Source organism: Poecile atricapillus, chromosome W (assembly GCF_030490865.1).
Source record: "Poecile atricapillus isolate bPoeAtr1 chromosome W, bPoeAtr1.hap1, whole genome shotgun sequence".
Classification (NCBI taxonomy): domain Eukaryota; kingdom Metazoa; phylum Chordata; class Aves; order Passeriformes; family Paridae; genus Poecile; species Poecile atricapillus.
The window spans coordinates 21,858,031-21,875,769 of record NC_081288.1 but is presented as its reverse complement, the minus strand read 5'-3'; the positions used below and the strand labels follow the sequence as shown (position 1 = coordinate 21,875,769).

General features: G+C 36.6%; 2 protein-coding genes across 8 annotated transcripts in view; one reads left to right on the top strand and one right to left on the bottom strand.

Moving 5' to 3' along the window:
- Positions 1–340: 340 nt before the first annotated feature.
- Positions 341–9,135, top strand: LOC131591394 (synaptonemal complex protein 3-like). Of its 4 annotated transcripts, XM_058862029.1 has the most exons (9): positions 341–480; positions 1,948–2,088; positions 2,670–2,742; positions 3,699–3,733; positions 5,492–5,609; positions 6,537–6,636; positions 7,376–7,474; positions 8,646–8,750; positions 8,890–9,135. In XM_058862029.1, the coding sequence occupies exons 2-9, from the start codon at positions 1,962–1,964 to the stop codon at positions 8,941–8,943; spliced, it is 711 nt and encodes a 236-aa protein (XP_058718012.1). In that variant the 5' UTR covers positions 341–480; positions 1,948–1,961; the 3' UTR covers positions 8,944–9,135. The 4 variants fall into 4 exon arrangements, with proteins under 4 accessions (XP_058718012.1, XP_058718013.1, XP_058718010.1 ...); XM_058862030.1 differs by lacking the exon at positions 1,948–2,088; XM_058862027.1 differs by having other exon boundaries at positions 8,646–9,135.
- Positions 8,840–17,739, bottom strand: part of LOC131591393 (cholinephosphotransferase 1) — a 21,461-nt gene continuing 12,561 nt past the window's right edge. The window contains exons 4-9 of one of the 4 annotated variants that reach the window (XM_058862023.1): positions 16,016–16,100; positions 14,307–14,438; positions 13,810–13,968; positions 12,831–12,956; positions 12,233–12,343; positions 8,843–8,969 (exon numbers count right to left, since the gene is read on the bottom strand). In XM_058862023.1, the coding sequence (XP_058718006.1) occupies positions 8,925–8,969; positions 12,233–12,343; positions 12,831–12,956; positions 13,810–13,968; positions 14,307–14,438; positions 16,016–16,100 (658 nt within the window). In that variant the 3' untranslated portion in view covers positions 8,843–8,924. Of the gene's footprint in view, positions 8,970–9,653; positions 12,344–12,830; positions 12,957–13,809; positions 13,969–14,306; positions 14,439–16,015; positions 16,101–17,739 lie in introns of those variants that run through there. The other 3 variants (XR_009280353.1, XM_058862026.1, XM_058862024.1) reach the window with 3 other exon arrangements.

The following is a 17,739-nucleotide window of genomic DNA, read 5'->3' as shown; positions in this document are numbered from 1 at the left end:
CCCTTTGCCGGCGGCGGGAGGCTCTGAGGCGGCACCGTGCCCGTCCCACCCCGGGTAGCGGCGGGAGGTTCTGAGGCAGCACCGTGCCCGTCCCACCCCGGGTAGCGGCGGGAGGTTCTGAGGCAGCACCGTGCCCATCCCGCCCTTTGCCGGCGGCGGGAGGCTCTGAGGCAGCACCGTGCCCGTCCCGCCCGGGCCAGGGGCGGGAGGCTCTGAGGCAGCACCGTGCCCATCCCACCCGGGGCAGCGGCGGGAGGCGCTGAGGCAGCACCGTGCCCGTCCCACCCGGGCCAGCGGCGGGAGGCGCTGAGGCAGCACCGTGCCCGTCCCGCCCGGGCCAGCGGCGGAGCGGCGTCAGGGCTGCCGGGGGCCAGCGGCGTTCCCTCTGCTGCAACGGGAGGCTGCGAGGGGCCCTGTCCTGCCGCCTGTGCGTCCCCTCAGGGTGCGCCTGAGGGCCCAAGTCTCTTTTGCGGCTCTGAGGTGGGTCCCCACCGTCAAAAGTCCCACGCAGGAAATTCACACAAGCACCGGTTTATTTAATATCTTTTTGGGGCAGGGTGGAAAAAAAAGAGGTGAGTTTCTCTAAAATCATTGTTAAAATACACAGCTGTGGATTGGAGACACTCAGATCGGCTAAAACAGGTACCTACACGTGATGGGTGAGGGTTGTGTGGGCTTGTGAGGTGGCCCGATTGTCTTACACCTGGCTGAGAAGGACTGAGAAGTTCTACGTTATAAACTGATTTTTAGTACAATGAAAAGTGTCTATATGTCGGATAAAATAGATGCTTGCAATTCAAAGTTAAAGTGCCTTTGCAGCACAGGGGCAAGCACTCTCCTCCTTTACATCATGTCCTCAACAGTCAGTAGCCAAAAAGCAGATTAAGTCTTGACAATTTCCTCTCATTTGAGGATAATTCTAATGCAAGGGCTTTTGATTTTCTAGTCAATAAAGACATTTGTTTTCCAAGACACTTGTAAAATCTAAAATTCTTCATACTACATAGAGAACCATCAACCTCAGAAAAAGCTTGGTATTGAAAAGCAGTTTCTTCCTTAGCATAGTGTGGCCATGTTTGTACAGATCCATGGAATTTGGGATTATAAAACATTTTCACAGCTATTGACAAATAAATTTAAAAAAACCAAAAAAACCCCACAAAACACCAGAAATAGGAAACTGAGGCATGTGAGAGATTTGATAATGTTGGGGGGACCTTACAGTCCTTGAAAGTCAAAATATCTTTAATGGAGTTCACAATTTACATGTGTGAACTTAATTTTCAGTCTGTCTCTGTCCTGGTTAGTGGAAAACCTACTGATATTTCTAGCTGTGTTGGATTGTGTCTAGAATGAGAGGTTTACTAAAGTATATAAATTACTAATTTTTTTCAGAGAGTCTATGTATAAAGTGTTTGCTAGTGTTGAAATGGCATCACTTACATTACAGAATGCAGAGGCATATTAGCTATAAAGAAAGATAAATTGAAACCTGGAAGTTGCACAGGACTTTAAAAAATGGCATAAGCATATGTATATTTTTTATTATCATGTGGGATGGCTTGTAGAATCACATTGTTCTCTATGGTTTATCATTTCTCTATTTTGGACAGTAGAATATTGGCATAGCTTTTGGGGAATACAGTATTGGATATGACAAAATGTGTAATAAACCTTATGGAAGCTAAGCTGGCAGACATCTTAAGAAAATGGATATTTATTTTTTTTCCAGCAGAATCAAGTACGTTCCTAATAGCCCTGGCATTTTTTTAGTATATTCTTTAAAGCATCACTGATGGGTAATGCTGTGGAATACCTCAAAACTAAACCAGTTCAGCACTGTTAAAGAGATACCCATAATAATATTCATGTAAGCATGAAAATATATTTATTTTCAATTTATCGTGGAGGAAGTTAAATCACGAATACAATATACTATTTCAGCAGGAAAAGATCTCACCATGGCACCATCAGGAAGAAAGCATGGAGGAAAAGCTGGTAAACCAGCACAAGAAGATCAGACCATACCTAGTTATGACTTTGAGGAGGAAAGAAAACTGAGTGGATCAGAGGAAGACATTAGAGAAGGTGTTTATATGAATTTTTTAGCACATTTCTAAAATGTGAATTTTATCATGTATATGACTATGAATAGAAAGGAAGAACTTCTGAGTCAACCAGGAACTGAGCAAAATATGGTTTGTAATGCCTGAGACCACCAGCCTCCTACTGTGTAATTTTGATTGGTAATTTTCAAAATAACACAAATATCTATTTGTGGTTCTTCTTTTTAAAGGTACAGAATTACAGTACCTATTTTACAGTAAAATTCAGATTGGACTTTATAAATTTTTGTTATTTTTACCTTTCTGATGATTGCTGTATTATGACTTGGGAATAATGGCGTAGCAGTGGACAGGGAAAGTAAAACTGTTTGGGACCAGGGTAGAGAACTTAAAGCAGTGCCAGCTCCAGTCTGGCCCTGCAGAATAATTCACTGCCATCTGTCAACTCCAGACTCAAAGTTACTGCTTGTGTTACTGATGGGAACTGACCATGAGATATGGTCAGGGAAATGGCATTACAAAAAAGTAATTACACTTTTAGTAACTCAAACAGCCAACACAAAGTGTGTTTTTGTAAATATTTCTATAATCCGTCTTATTAAGGTGACACACCAGTAATGGACAAGCATGGAAAGAAAAGACCTCTGGTGACTACTCATGTTCCAGATGATGTGGGGTAAGGTTAGATGTTTGGGGACTTTTTCCAAAATAAGCAGGTCTTAAATAGAAACCAACTTCAGTTATTCACAATGATTATTTTTGCTTTGTTTGGGTGATAGATAATACAGTAGTATTATCTAAAAAAAAAAAAAAGTAGCATTTTAAATAGCAATTCTTCAGTTTCTTTATAGATACTTTTTAACATTCAAAAAAATTTGATATATTTGTGAGTTCTTACAAATTTTTGTTTCTTTTAAAAGATTGTTTTCTTCTAAATTGTTGATAATTTCATTAAATTCTATTAATTTTTTCCTTCTCATTTTAGCTGAAGATTTAGTAATACTTTAAATGATCCAAATGCTGCATGAAAAATAAATTTTTTTTACGGATAAATCTGAAAAAGTTTAATATTCATGGGCAGAGTAAATCTAATAAAGTATACAATGATATGGTTTTCAAGCAGATTATATGTGTTGAGTTGAAAATACTGTTTTACTGTATTGTAACACTGCCTTGTACACTGGTGTTATCATCTTAAAGATGCTGTAAAAACAACCCTGATATTATTTGCCTTGGATATTTTTACTGTGCCAGTCATGTTAACTGAGATGGACTTGTTTTTATTTGGTGTTCCAAATAGCTTTTTTGTTTTCTTTGTTACAGAAAATTTCATTTACTGACCCCTCACTTAAGACCCTTTAAATGCCTAATAGTGCCTCTTTACTGGAGAGTGAGCTAATAGAGTTTAGCTTTTTATTATTTTTTTTTTTTAAGGAAATTAGTCTGAAAAAAAAACAAACCCTCTCACAGGAGGACAAAAGGAATATAATTATTTTATCTTACGGCAGTGGCAGTTGTGTCACTGCTTAAAAGAAATAGGCATGTGAATAAAATTATTTTTAAGCATATTCAACAGGTCTTACTCTAAAGTCAGAGAATGAGCAAATAAAAATTTGAAACACTGTTTTGTAGGGGTGAAGTACAGAATATGTTGGAGAGATTTGGAGGTAAGTACATTTACATTCTAATAAATAATAAAAAAAAAAAAAGTTGCAGAGTTGAAAGTAGTTACTTACCATAAAATAACTTTCAAGACTCACATAAAATGACCAGTTTTTGTAGGATTTTTCAGCATTTCTGAATAAAGCCAGTTTTCAGGAAAAGAAAAAAAAGTTACAGCTAAGGAGAGCAAAGGGAAAGGAGGGAATAATTGCATATTAATGAGTCACAGCTTGTAAGTGTAGATAATTACAAAGGAAAAGGGAAAGATGCATGAGTACTTTGTATAATCAATTCCAATTTTAAGATGAAGTTTAAGACATAGTAAATATATTGTAGAGAAGAGAGACAATAGCAGTTGTCTTTTGGTCTCATTTAACTTTTTGTTACACTGACATAGAGGATACTGGGGGTGGCAAGACTTAAGAGAGAAATAAGGGGAATGTAAATGCTAATATAAACAACAAAACAGAACAAATAGTTCTAATTCTAGACAAGAAATTTTGTAAGTAAAGTTTCGTTGTGATACAGAATGAGAGAGCAGTCTGTACTTAGCACTTCCAGAAATCTTAGAGAACAGGGAATGGGCAGATAAGAGAATTTCAGCAGTCAGAAGGAATATGAATTTCTAGAACAGCCAGGTAACGAGGGTGAGTAATGCCAGTCATCCAGTGAAGAGAGATTTGAGTGTGTCACTTAGCAGGATTTAGTACAGTTATAATCAGATCCTCAGGTGACTTTACCTAGTTATATTAGCAGCTAAATTTTAGATAGTGACAGATTAGAGAAAAAACACTTAACTTGTAAAGAATGTACAATACCTCTCACAGAGTAAGCAAACATCAAAAAGCCATGGAAGGAAGGGAAACCATCTTAATGCCAGCATTACATACTCAATAACTGAATAATACTTTCATTATATGTAATAAAGTAAATCTGCACAGAGTCATTGCTTGCATGTCAAATTTAAGGTGAAAGAAGACCTTAAGTAACTCCTTAATCTACAAATTAGTACTTTTGGCTGTCACAAAATTATATATTTTGTATTACATGTTAGAATGGTTTTAGAGATCTGGCCATTCAGATAAGAGGAGGATTTCAATTCTAAAATGTTATGATTGCTTGTAATTTAAGACTCAAAAAAGGGGAAAAAAGGGAAGGATGGAAGGAGGGAAAATGAATGCATCAGAGATAGGATGCTGTCTGCACAAAACAGTGGGTTTGGCATTAGCAGAGGCAGATGCCTCACCAAATTAGAGAGGTTTGACAGATGTTTCCTGAAACCTACAGTGAGAAGGAAAATAAATTTACTTTTATTATTAATTTAATCTCTTTATCTATCTGTTTATTAATCTTAAGCTGTGAATTGATAAATCTCCAAATGTAAACTGAGGTGGAACAAAACACAGTAACTTGTATTAATACTTAAAATGTACTGTCTCTCTGAAGTACAAAAATAGTTCCTCATTAATTCAGTATGTTCACAGGGATAGTAACCACATGCTAACCTTAATTTATGTCTGAAATTCAAGAAATTTGCATATGATTCTGAAACAAGTATTGGTTAGGGCATGTGAGGGGCATAAGGAAGCAGCATTCACACCAGTGCCACCAGCAGGGTGAGGGACACTCACCACATCAGGACAGGAGCTTCCTGTCACTAGAACACATCTCATTTGCTTCTCCAAAGGGTAACTCATCAGCCTTTTCATACATGGCACAATGTATCCAGTATGCCTAATTTCTAAATTTTCTTTGACTTTCAGCTGACATTAACAAGGCTCTCCTAGCTAAGAGGAAACGATTAGAGATGTATACAAAAGCCTCACTCAAAACCAGTAACCAGAAGATTGAACATGTTTGGAAAACACAGCAGGAGCAAAGGTGACCTTTACTCTTGGTTTTCAAGCCTGTGGAACTAGATTCCCTTCTGGGTCACAGGATGGATAGTTGGTCCGTCGCCTTGCAATAGCAAGTACTGTATCTAATATTAAATATCTGCTCAGGGTCTCTGCTGCCTCCCATTGTGTCCACTTTGTTAATCTGACAGTAATAGTTAAGCACCTTCTCTCTTGAACAGACAAATTTAAGATTTGGAACTCTTGAGAGCAAGGCACATTAAAAAGTGGGGCTTACTTTTGTCATTATGGAAAGTGACCTTTGATATTATTTATGTATTTTAAAACAATGCGGGTTTTTCCCACTTTGGAATTTTCTATTTCTACTTAAAAACTGAATAATGTTCAGTAAAACTTTAATACCATTTTGGTTAAGAAAGTAAATAATTTTCACCTTGCTTAACATTCCTCTCACCTCTTAAGGCATATTTAATTACTACATCTGATACCAGATGTAGAGAGAAGTGAAAAAGGAGACAGCTAAAAATGAAAAGTCAGCAATACCTGCAAGTGTCTTGGTGTTGTTCTACATTTATTTGTATTTGAAACTTGTGTGGACAAAATTCTAAGAAATAAGCTTATCAGTTTTGCATTATAAACTCCTTGTGTTAAAGCAAGCATCTATAATTAGGTTAGAAAAACATGGTAAATCTCAGAAGACCTAACACTGTTAGGAAGAAGAGTTGTTACAAATTCTTTTTAACTAGTATTTTATGGGAGTCTATAGATACATTCCACATCCACCCTGTGTGTATGTGTTCAGTTTTTCAAAACATACAGTATTCAAATGGTTTCAGATGTCAAAATAGCCTATTTCTTTATCTATGCCAGCTTTTATTCTATTCCACATTTATGTTGAACCTTGTAATTCCCTGTAGCATTTGTCATACTTACAGACAGTGTCTGTTTGTAGGCAGAAGCTGAATCATGAGTTCTCCCAGCAGTTTATGACCTTATTTCAGCAATGGGATGTAGATGTGCAAAAGGCAGAGGAACAGGAAGAAAAACTAGCGGTGAGTTTCCAGAATGATGTGAGTTTCACTGTATTTTCCACAAGGAGGGAATATTGTTTCGATACTCAAGAAATGTAAAAATGCTTTATGTAGTTTAAACATAAATATATGATTGTTTAAGTTTGGGAAGAGGGGTGCATTTATAAGCTTCACTGCAAATTTATAAACACTGTTAAGTGATGTCCTAGGCCAGCATATGGCTAGAGAAAAGCACAGACTATTTAAGGAGAAGTAAGATGCACTGTTTCCATCCATCAAAGTCTTTGGGTTCAGGGAATAAAGGAAAGTAGTTGTCTTTTAGTATACATTGCTTAAAAATATGCCTGTATATAATAAATTTAAGAGAATTTGATCACTGAAAGAGGATAGAAACTATACAATGGAATGTAATCATGTGCTGTTGCTGTGTTTGTACTTCCAACACATTTGCAAGTTTTGTTTTTCCCTAAGGTAGCACATTCCTCTGGGACACCCTAAGAAGCTGTGGGGCATAGCAATCCTCATGGGATTTTACAGGGATAATTCAGGTCATAAGAGACCTCAGGAGGTGACTTGGGGCTTAATCCAGTTGTCAGTCTTCCTTTAGTAAGAACCAGGGTAACTTCTCAGGCAGAGATCCACATTACAAGATTTCCAGTGATGGCAGAATTTCTGATTCTGAAAAATGACACTGGTCTGCTATCCAAGAACTCTGATTAACAACTGATGCAATTGTGTTTTTCTTTTGCTTCTGCTTCAGAATATGCTTCGTCAGCAACAAAAAGTTTTTCAACAGGCAAGAATAGTTCAAAGTCAGAGACTGAAAACCATTAAGCAACTCTACGAGCAATTCTTAAAGGTAAATCTTTTTCTTGGAAGGCAGCTGATCTTTATCATATCACTTAAAGCTGTATTAATTCAGTGTTTGAAGTTTGGTATTTCTGTAACAAAGTAACTAACATACTAGACAGGAAGCAAAACTGTTTTGAGTACAACCACACAAAAATTTTACTTTTTTAGTTAAAGGCTTTCCTCACAAGCAAAAATCTTCTATGCCTTAATCATTTTCATGACCCTTTGCTGGGCTCTATCCTGTATGTCTGTGTCTCTCTTCTACTCAGGACTCTGAACTGGACCCAGCACTCCAGATGTGGCTTCACCAGCTGCATGGCCCCCAGTATATGGGGCAAATTCAAGTCCATAAGTTTCTGACAAACCTTAATTTCAGCTCAAGTAATTTCACAGCTGGTTTTGAAATTTCAGTTATGATAAGCATGGTGTTTGGTTTGGGTTTTTTTCAAGCCTGGTAGTTGATAAAAATAAATCTGAAATGAAGCAACTCCTAGTTTAAAATAGTTAGAATTTGCTGAGTATATTAGAGAAGCATTAATAAATAACAACTGTTCCAAAATGTCAAAAATGTCTTCATCAAAGAGGAAAAACTGAACAGAAGGTCAAGTATTATTTTGATTTTTCTTCTCAAAGAAGATCAAAAGGTAGAAGTCAAGCCTCAAATAATCTTAAATAAATACAAATTAAGGAAAATGCAACTAGATACATACACAGAGGTAAATGTAATTGTATGTAAAAAGGGAAGATAATCAGGGAGTTTTATTTGGCTTATTTGGGGAGAAGTGTGCAAAGAACTGTAGTGGGGTTTATACTCCTCACTTAAAGTCCTGCAAGGTGGTCATAATATTGAATCCCTGGAATTCCTGATAGATGTCTCTTCAATCTCCTCTTGTAGAACTATTATCTTAATTGAAATGCAGAATAAGTAGCTGAGACCTCACAGAGGCTGACTGGAGGGTTCTATTTTCTTCTCAGAGTACATACTGTTTGAATAGGAATGCAGACTGGAGTATGAACTCCTGTATGTTTCCTCTGCCAAGTTTGTGACAAACTCATCAATTATCTGTGATCACTGTAAAAATTAAATTGTAGCATGAATAACGATTGGTTTGTTTGGTTGTTTTTAATTAACCCCTTGACACTGAGGAGTTCTGAATTAATATTATCCTTAACTTCAGAGCATGGAGGAGCTGGAGAAGAGCAATGAAAATCTTCTGGCTGGTGCCCAAAATGAACTTCGCAAGGAAATGGCGATGTTGCAGAAGAAAATTATGATGGACACTGTAAGTATCACATTTATGAAGTTAGTTAAATGCAAAAACAGGACATTCAATTTAACATGATATATTTGACATTAATTTAATTCAAAGGAGTCATATTGATACAGCATTTGTTCGGCATTATCTCCTTTTCTTGTGACAGCAACAGCAGGAGATGGCAACTGTTCGCAAGTCTCTTCAGTCCATGTTATTCTGATGGCTCAGTGGAGAAGCAACATGTACCTAAGTAACATGATACAAGTACAGGCATTAGAAGGATGTTGAGATTTAAATGTTTCAAGGTTCCTATTAAGCTCTTTCCTGGATTGTTCTAATCTTGTCTGTTACTGTTGTAAGAACATATCTTAGTAAATTTTTATTACTGGGGAGCAGTATGGACCCCAAACCATTCACTGTCTGTTCAGCTGATTTTTAAAAATTTCATATCCACTTGCAAGAGCATTGGACTGTTTTAAGTTGTTTCACTTTTTGTAATACCAAGTTGTAACAAGGGGAAGAATTAATGAAACATGCATTATCCAGGTTTTACATAATAACTTGAGGCCTTTAGATACATTGTACAAATAACAGCATTTCTAACAAGCTGCAGATTTTCACCGTTTCAACATTTAGTCTGCTGATATATTAGCTGTTATAAAAATTCACAGGGTATGACATAGCTCGGAATTGTTTAATGATGTGTATTATGGTAAATTAAAGTAAATTTTGTTAACTTTTTTGTTAGTCTAGACATTGAACAATCTTTGTATTAGTAAGAGATTTATGAACTACTGTAATTCATCCAGATTTTTTTTTTTTTTAAGTTAAATGATGAGTTTAATGTATCTGCTCAAGTAACAATAATTAAACATTATTCATTTTGGGGTCTACATTTTGTAGAACCACTGCTAGAAGAAATCTACCTCATTTATTTAGTACAGGCTATTACAAGCCTTTGAGATGGAATATTATTTTTTGCAATTCCAAATGACTAAAAATTTAGGGAAGCCTGAGTTTTAACGGTAAAGCATTTTTCTTTCATGTACCTCATTACAGTAAATAAGTACAAACTAAACCATTGGCTTAGTGTGCATGCAGTTTGTTTTTACAGAAAACACCTGAATATCTACCTTTAAAAATTAGGTAGTTGCCGACATATTTAATGCTTTGATTTAATATAAAAGTAGATAAAACAAAAACCATCCACACACCCACACACACAAAATGTGATGTTATCATAACAATGTGTTTCAAAACCATATTTTTCTTCTCAGCCTACTAGCATTTTTTTAGGTCAGAGTCAAGTCATTTGATGATGGTTCTCCAGGTCTGGAAGCCAGATTGGTGGTGGCTAACTTGCAGTAACTTCAGCTATGTGGTTGTAACGAGTACAGAACTTCTTGTTCTGCCTCTGCTCGGATTCAGGACAGGAACAAATGTGGATGTTACACTGCTACACTGAAGCGGTATGGGCCTCTCATGGGTAACCAGTAACAATGCTGATTAGTAACTACTGAGTCTCAGCCCTCTAAGGACAGTTACAGGAGTCTGTGAAATAGGTGACAGGTTCTGCTTCAGATCTTCAGCAGGTGGTTATTTGTTAGCATTACCTCCTGGTTTTGGTTTTGTTTGTTACTATTCAGTCATGGTTCTGGTTTCCCGAGTGACTTCTCCATTCATTTCCTATTATCCATATACCTCAATCATATCCTCAAAACTATTTGTACCTACTATGCCAGGACACAGTTTTCACCATTGTGGAGAACCCACTCATTTGACTCTAGAGATGTTGCCTGTGTCTTTTCATCAGGAGGTTAATTTGCTTACAGTATTCAGCCAAAGAAAAATAGACATTATCTTCCTTTCTATTTGAACATGGCCTGTGTTCAGGCTAAATTCATGTGCAGAGGCTGTGTCATTTCCAGCCTCAAACAGGAGTAGTAGGATTCATTCTGAATTGATATTAGTCATTTTGCAGTGTAGTTGTTTGGCAGTAACTCTTACAGTTATCCCTCAAAAGGTTCATTATATTCTTCTTAGGCAGGAGGCTGGTGGATGCTATTTTATTCCCTCCAAACTAGCAGACAATACACCACTTTAAAAGTTCCTTGAACACCTCAGAAAGTATTTTTGAATTAATAAGCAGGTAGGAAGATGCAGTGGTAATATTTTTAAAACAAACCATGGAATTCTTTGTTGGATAATTCAGGAAGGACTTCATTAACTTGGAAGCTCAGGTACATATCAGCAGCTGGAAGGAGTAATGCACACTTAAATTCAACATATTTTTACATAAAACATCTTCAAATAGTACCTCTTGAAAGGAGCTTAAGCTTATAGGGTTTGTGTGCAAATAATCATTTTTTCATACAGATAACAAGTTAATTCAGCTTTTCTATAATGGCAACAGCCCTCAGACATATTATGTTACCCAGTGGATAACAGTGTTCTTAAAGGAAGAGAGAAGCTGATATTGGGCCTGAGTTCCTGTTTTGGAGAGTTTTACTTTATGATTCAGTTTTGTGCTCTTTTGTTTGGATAGAGTACAGCGGTAGCTATGAGACAATAGAATCAATTGTTATATAAGTGAACACAGCTACAGCAAAAACACCACAGCGGGAAATACAGAAGGCTGGGCTGCAGTGCTGGAGCCACAGGCATTGAAGTTTATCAACTTTGTCCTTCACTTGCATAGGCTTACAGATACAAGTTAGGGTGCCTGAAGTTAGAGTCCTCTCCTTACACAGCTACTTGTAGTCTAGATGAGGATGAAGTACAATGAGACTAACTTTACTATGACCACAAAACCAGAAACTGGCCTTGAAAGAAAGTGCAAGCTAAAGTTTTATGTGGTAGCAGTATGTTATGTACTTGGATACTAGAGAATGCATGAATTCTAAAGGCACTCGTAACATACTTTGAAGTAGAAGAAATTTTCCTGAGCTGTACCTCCTTTATCTACTGCTCTGACAGCTTGTTCCTTAGAAGTACCAGGAGAGAGACTGAATGATTTTTTACCTCATGGCTGCCTCACTTTACCAGTCTTAATAACGCAGGATTGAATTCATTGGTATATCTGACAACCACTTCAGAGTAGTTCCAACAAAACTTTAGAAACTAATGCTACAAGGTTAGACAATTGGGTTAGGGAAACATGAAACTCCTCTTCGAATTCTGGAAGCACCTTGGTTTGCATCTACATTCATCAGAAGAGAAGTACAGAATTAAAGTTACCTAACAAGAAATGGCAACATTTTTAAATGTAGTATTTGTGGTCTGAAACACAGGGAAATATGTACTAGTTCAAAAGTAGAACAGCATCTGCAGAACTTTGTATCTACTAATTCTAACATCTGGTAATGTCTGAAATACAGTGAACTTTCCCATAAAATTGTTTTCTTCAGAAGCTTAATCTGTCTTCCCAAAAAACAGAGAGGCTGTGTCATTCCCCTAACTGCTTCTTCTCTTGTTCTTGACCTATTTAATCAGTCATTATGGTTTTGAACCTGCGCAGGAGCTTGATGAGATGAAATTCTGAAGACATGTATATGAAGATGAGCGGCAATCTGTAGGCATACACCACAGGCATATCTCAGCATATCAAACAAGGATATGAACTTCAAAAGAACAAAACAGAACAGGTTAAAAAAATATATTTTTTTAATTGTACCTACTATAAATATGCTATACTTTAATCAGAATTTATCCAAGTGACAAGCCTAACATACATACATCATTGTAACATACAGCTACAGAGTAGTCTAGTTTAGAATTAAAAATAAAAGCATCACAAAACCCCAACAGCACTAAACACAAAATCTGATAAAAAAAAAATAAAAATTCATCTGCAGTTCATAGAATGACTTTAAAAAACCCACATGGACTAAAGCGTGATTTCAGGAAAGCTGGATAAATTTACTTTCACATCTCTATTCCAAGGAAAGCATACCAGTCAGCTCCCAAAAACATGTTTACATGGTTTCCTAGAACTCCACAGTTATAGCAGAAATGTGAGCAAGTCAGAAATGGCAGAGCAGAATGACAGGGACAATTATAAATACATTCCTTAAAGCACAGTCCATACAAAAAGTATAAAACACTTACCAATGCTATCCACAGAACAATATATTCATCAATGAAACTGTTGAAGTACTGGTCCAAAAACAGAAGTCCTGGCCCAATAAATGCAGAATCCTGAAGAGAAATTTCACTTTTTGTCATGTGAGCCACCTGTGTTTAAAAAAAAAATAAATTAAAAATTGCATCCCTGCAAGATTGGTGTAACTACCAACAAAGAGGCATCACATCCTTGCCCAGCAATGTCCTCTTGGAAGTTGCATCTATACCCATGCATTTTAACTATCTGCAGGGGTTCCAATCTCTAGTTTTCCAGCACTGTCTTCAAACCGTAACACTGTAAGTGTATTACTGAAAACAAATTCTATCCACTTGAAATATTGTTTTCAAGTCCAGCTTGAAAATTTTGGCTTTCCCTAGCCAAAAGTTAACTAGGAAGCAGACCTTTCCTTAGGTGGCAACACTTGTTCTCACTGTTGAGTAAGAAAGCCTGTAGAATACCTATTTTCTAGTGTTTGAAAAATGTCATCCTTGGAGATAAAGAAGCACCTGGCTGAATTACTGATGATAGCAAATATGTAGTAAGGCAACTTTTTTTTAATTCATTGAGGAGTGTTTCATGTACAAGAAGCAAAGACCGAGAAGAGGAATAGAGACAGAAGAGTTTCTCTCTTCATTTTAATGATCACAGCAAATTCTTATTTCAGATAATTAAATGAGAAGTCACAGCACTGTTAGTAAGGCTTAAGAGACCACAGTTAGGATGTTAACGACAGAAAGTGCATCTCTAGGAATAACTTAAACAAAACCAGTCCATTCAACAGCAAATACATGTTTGAATCAGTGTCACATATAATCTCTCTGTGGAACCCTGAGTCTGGTTCAGATTCTTGATCACAATGAACCTGGTAACACAGAAAAGCAAACTAGGAAAACAGTGCCCCCTGATCCAGTAAGTGTTAAGCCAAAAACCAGTTTAGTTTTAGGAGGTTTGGGACTGACTTACCACCAGCTTCTGTGAGATTTTGGCATTCACAAGTCCAAATGTCAAGACATACAGGCAAGAATGTTTTTCAAACAGCTGAGTTTTAGACTTTTTATAAATTGTAATGGCCAGAGCGATAAGCAGTCCAATGTGCAGGCCTGGTGAAAGAACACTTGTTCCCTAAGATGTAAAGGGATGGAAAATTTGTCTTAAACTTCAGTCATACGGTAAAGTCCAATTTTTATACATATTGTAAATCCTGTTAAACAAAACCAAAGTTGTCCAAACTTGTCAAAATCCATTAGCATTACTCCACTACTCTTAGTACCCTTTGCAGTGACTGCTACCCATGACAGAAGAAATCCAGTAACAGTGACAGAAGGTAGATAATGAATTTTACTTTAGCCATCTAACACTCACATGCCCATCTGCTTAAATGCTTAAACAAATAAAACCCTTATGGATCATCTGAAACACAATAAATTATGGGCATAAATTTGTATTTTAGAGCAACTTACTGCTATTGTAGATCCATTCTTTCCAACCCCTCCACCAAAGATAACACGGAAGTAATTGAAGAAAGAAAGTGCTGTTCCACACAGGATGCCAATAATGGCAAAGAACTTCAGTTCTAAGCCCAGCAAAGGGACCTTAACAAAAAAAGAAACAAAACAAAAACAAAAAAAGAAAAAACAAACCACAACAAAACAAGAGAAAGATAAAAGTTAAACACACAACACCTTTTTTAAGAAGCGATTAAAGCAGCCACTTTTACCTACTGAACAAATGTTTTATTTGAACCCTCACTTTCCTGGGAGCAAGCTCAGGACAACAGTGTTTAAAATTTGTTTCCTTATTAAGAAAACAAGTATCTTTTGTAATGCTTAAACTCGACCACTGAGTATTTAAGCTCTGTTCTTGAAATTCAGCTAGATCTTACTCTGCTCCTCCTTCGTATGTTCTTCAAATATTTTCACCACATAAGCAAGAACATGACACAGAATACTGCCATCAATCACCATGATATGGAAGCAGGAAAAGGGATAGTTCCTTCTATTCCACTGGATAAAACAACACTGATCCACAGGAAACACAAACACCATCTGCCTGCTGTATGCTTTGGCATGTTATTTGTATGCTGTATCTTTGCAAATCACGAGACTATCATGAGTAGTCTCCAGATATAAATTTTAATTAAACAGTTACCTTTTGGAATCAATTGCAGTTTCAAGAAAACTTCCAAAGGCAGCAGAGGATTAAAAAAAGAAGTAATAAACAGAAACTATTTACTATATTTTTTTGAATATATAGTTTTTTGAGATACAGCATAACTACCACAGATAGTAGGGTGATAGTGAGGAAAAAATTAATCTAAGTTTAATGCAACTACTTTGTTTTCCAGCATGAAAACAAGTTTTTTGAAAATAGGAAAAAAAGCTGGGGAAAGGAAATGAAGTTTAGCTGAACATTTCTTAATTGATGAGTAAACTTTTGAACTAGTTTTCATTTCTTGGTGGTTTATATTTAGGTTAATTTCTATTGGTTATCAATAGTATGGAAAAGTAAGTCTCAGCTCTTTGCACTATAATCAATCAGAACTATACATTTCTGAATAAAGGCCCTAAAAAGGCTGAAGATCTTTTGATACTGTCCACTAAAGTGCATCTTTAAAGGTCAGAATGAAAATCAGAGATAAGGGAAAGTTTTGGGACAGAAAACAATGCTTTAAATAGAAATATTTACAGTTACATGACTGTAACATAATTCTTAAAAATCAGTACATCTGCATTGACACAAATATGGGTAACTTAACCAAAACCCCTGGCTTCATGGTTTCATTAGATCCTTTCATTTAATCCTTAAATTTTAAGATAAATTGTTTAACTGAAATGTATGCCTTACAATAAAATATACAAAACATGTAAAGCCAGGACAAGAACTATTTTCTAAAGCTTATGTGTTGAGTACTAGCTCCAGATGAGAAGTTTATATGTGGCAGATGGGGCCTTTTTTCGTCTGTGTAGCTATAAATCTGCACTGGGAGTCACACCAATAGATCTAAGTTAACTATGACATTAAAATAACCTACACTTACACAATAATCTAAAACAACATTACACAACTAGTAGGTGTTGATGGTACTTGCACAGAGTAGCTTCAAATACCACAGGAACTGTGGACACTTATCAAGAATACTCAACAGGAACTCAGCACTTAACACACTCACCTTATAGTCCCATATTGCTGCTCCTCCATAGGCAGATATCAAGAGCAGCATTGTTATGGCGATCTGAACTTCAGTTACATCAATTCTGTGGAGGGGACAAAAAAGAGATTTAGTTCCAAGACTTTTTGCTCTAAGTGCAAAGTGTGTGTGGAGCAGAGGGGGGAATAAAACCCCCAGTAACTGTTATTCAAATTATATAAATATATATAGAATATTACTTTCCTTGATGGAGAAAGCTGCTCTATATGGAGGCACACATCTCTGGCTAAGATTTACAATTAAAGCTATACTCCTTTTCTGGAGCAGGGTACATATAATTTTAAAAGGGGACTCTTTAATGAATACATTGTTAACTATTTGAGAATTCTGCACAAATTTACAGACTTGTTGATGTGTATCAAATCAAGGTTTAAGGTAAGCTCATAGTAAACGCAATCAAACATTTTCATTAAAAGCACAGCATATAAAAGCAGAGACTATAACAAGCAGGCTAGGAAAGAAGGGATTTCTTTAAGTCTCACATAATAAAAACTTGACAGATAAAGCCTGCAAAACAAGGGAGGACTGAGTCAGTGGATAGGTAAACATTTGTCATATTTCTGAGGACATATAATTGCTATCATGCTTTCCTCCATACAAGCTGTTTTAGGAAAGGTGGCCTTGTATGCCCTATGAAGTCCAGACTCCATATTTCACCTTTCTGTGTTCTCAGACAAAATAGACCACTCTTTATTGTTGTATTTAATTGATGAAACCTCCCATGAAGCCAAGACTCAAGAAAAAAATCAGTACTTTTTAAGCTTTAACAAAAATAATTAAAATTATGACCAAAAAAAGTGCATATCAAAAGTACTTTTTGTGGTACCAAAAGTTTTGAGGCAGGTACCTTATTTTCATACTAAAGTTACCAGCAAACACTGGTAATGAATGTTGAAGATGTCTTTTAGGAGTTGGAATAAATTTGCTGTTATAAGTTATTATGACCAATGTGTATTGCTACTTACTTAGCACATGACCTGTCTGCATAGGAAACTGCGGATTTTTAAAAGGAGATAGCAATCATCTCTTTGGTAATGGAAAATGTTTATCTGTACTTGATAATTTCAGTCAAAACTCTTTTCTTTCATCAGAAAGATAGTGATAAAATATGATAAATTTCATCACAATCTTGTGACTCTTAGAAGATCCAGAGTTTAAACTGCAGTTAGATGATAAGCTGAAGTCCTCATCACCTCTTAAAGCCAAGAGAATGGGGAGTCCTTTTCTTCCTAAGGTGTTGTATTCCCTCAGTTTTATTTGCTGTAGTGCTCATTGGACTGTAAGGTGAAACAGTCCAGTTTGCCAGTCCAGTGTAGGCTTTTCACTTTCTGCCCATTCCATGAAGTGGCTTGAGGTCCAATGACAGAGTGTCACAGGACAATGGGGATGGGAGTGGGCTCTTCCTTCTCTGCCAAGGATGAAGTGTTGCATCCACCCAGCCATTCCTGAACTTGCTGGTTACCTTATGCAAAAGCACTCATGTGCAAGTGTTCAGAGGCTGCATGCTGTATTATTAACACCAGGATTTCTAAAGTGCATTGCCTTTGTTGTTGCTGGTGGCGGGACAAGGCTCAGACTTGAAGTTGCACCAAAGTTTAATACTTAATTTTACAGCAGCTCAGGCTGTTGGTAGCAACAGAGCCCAAATCAAAGTCCAGACTTTACTCAAATACTGTACAATATTC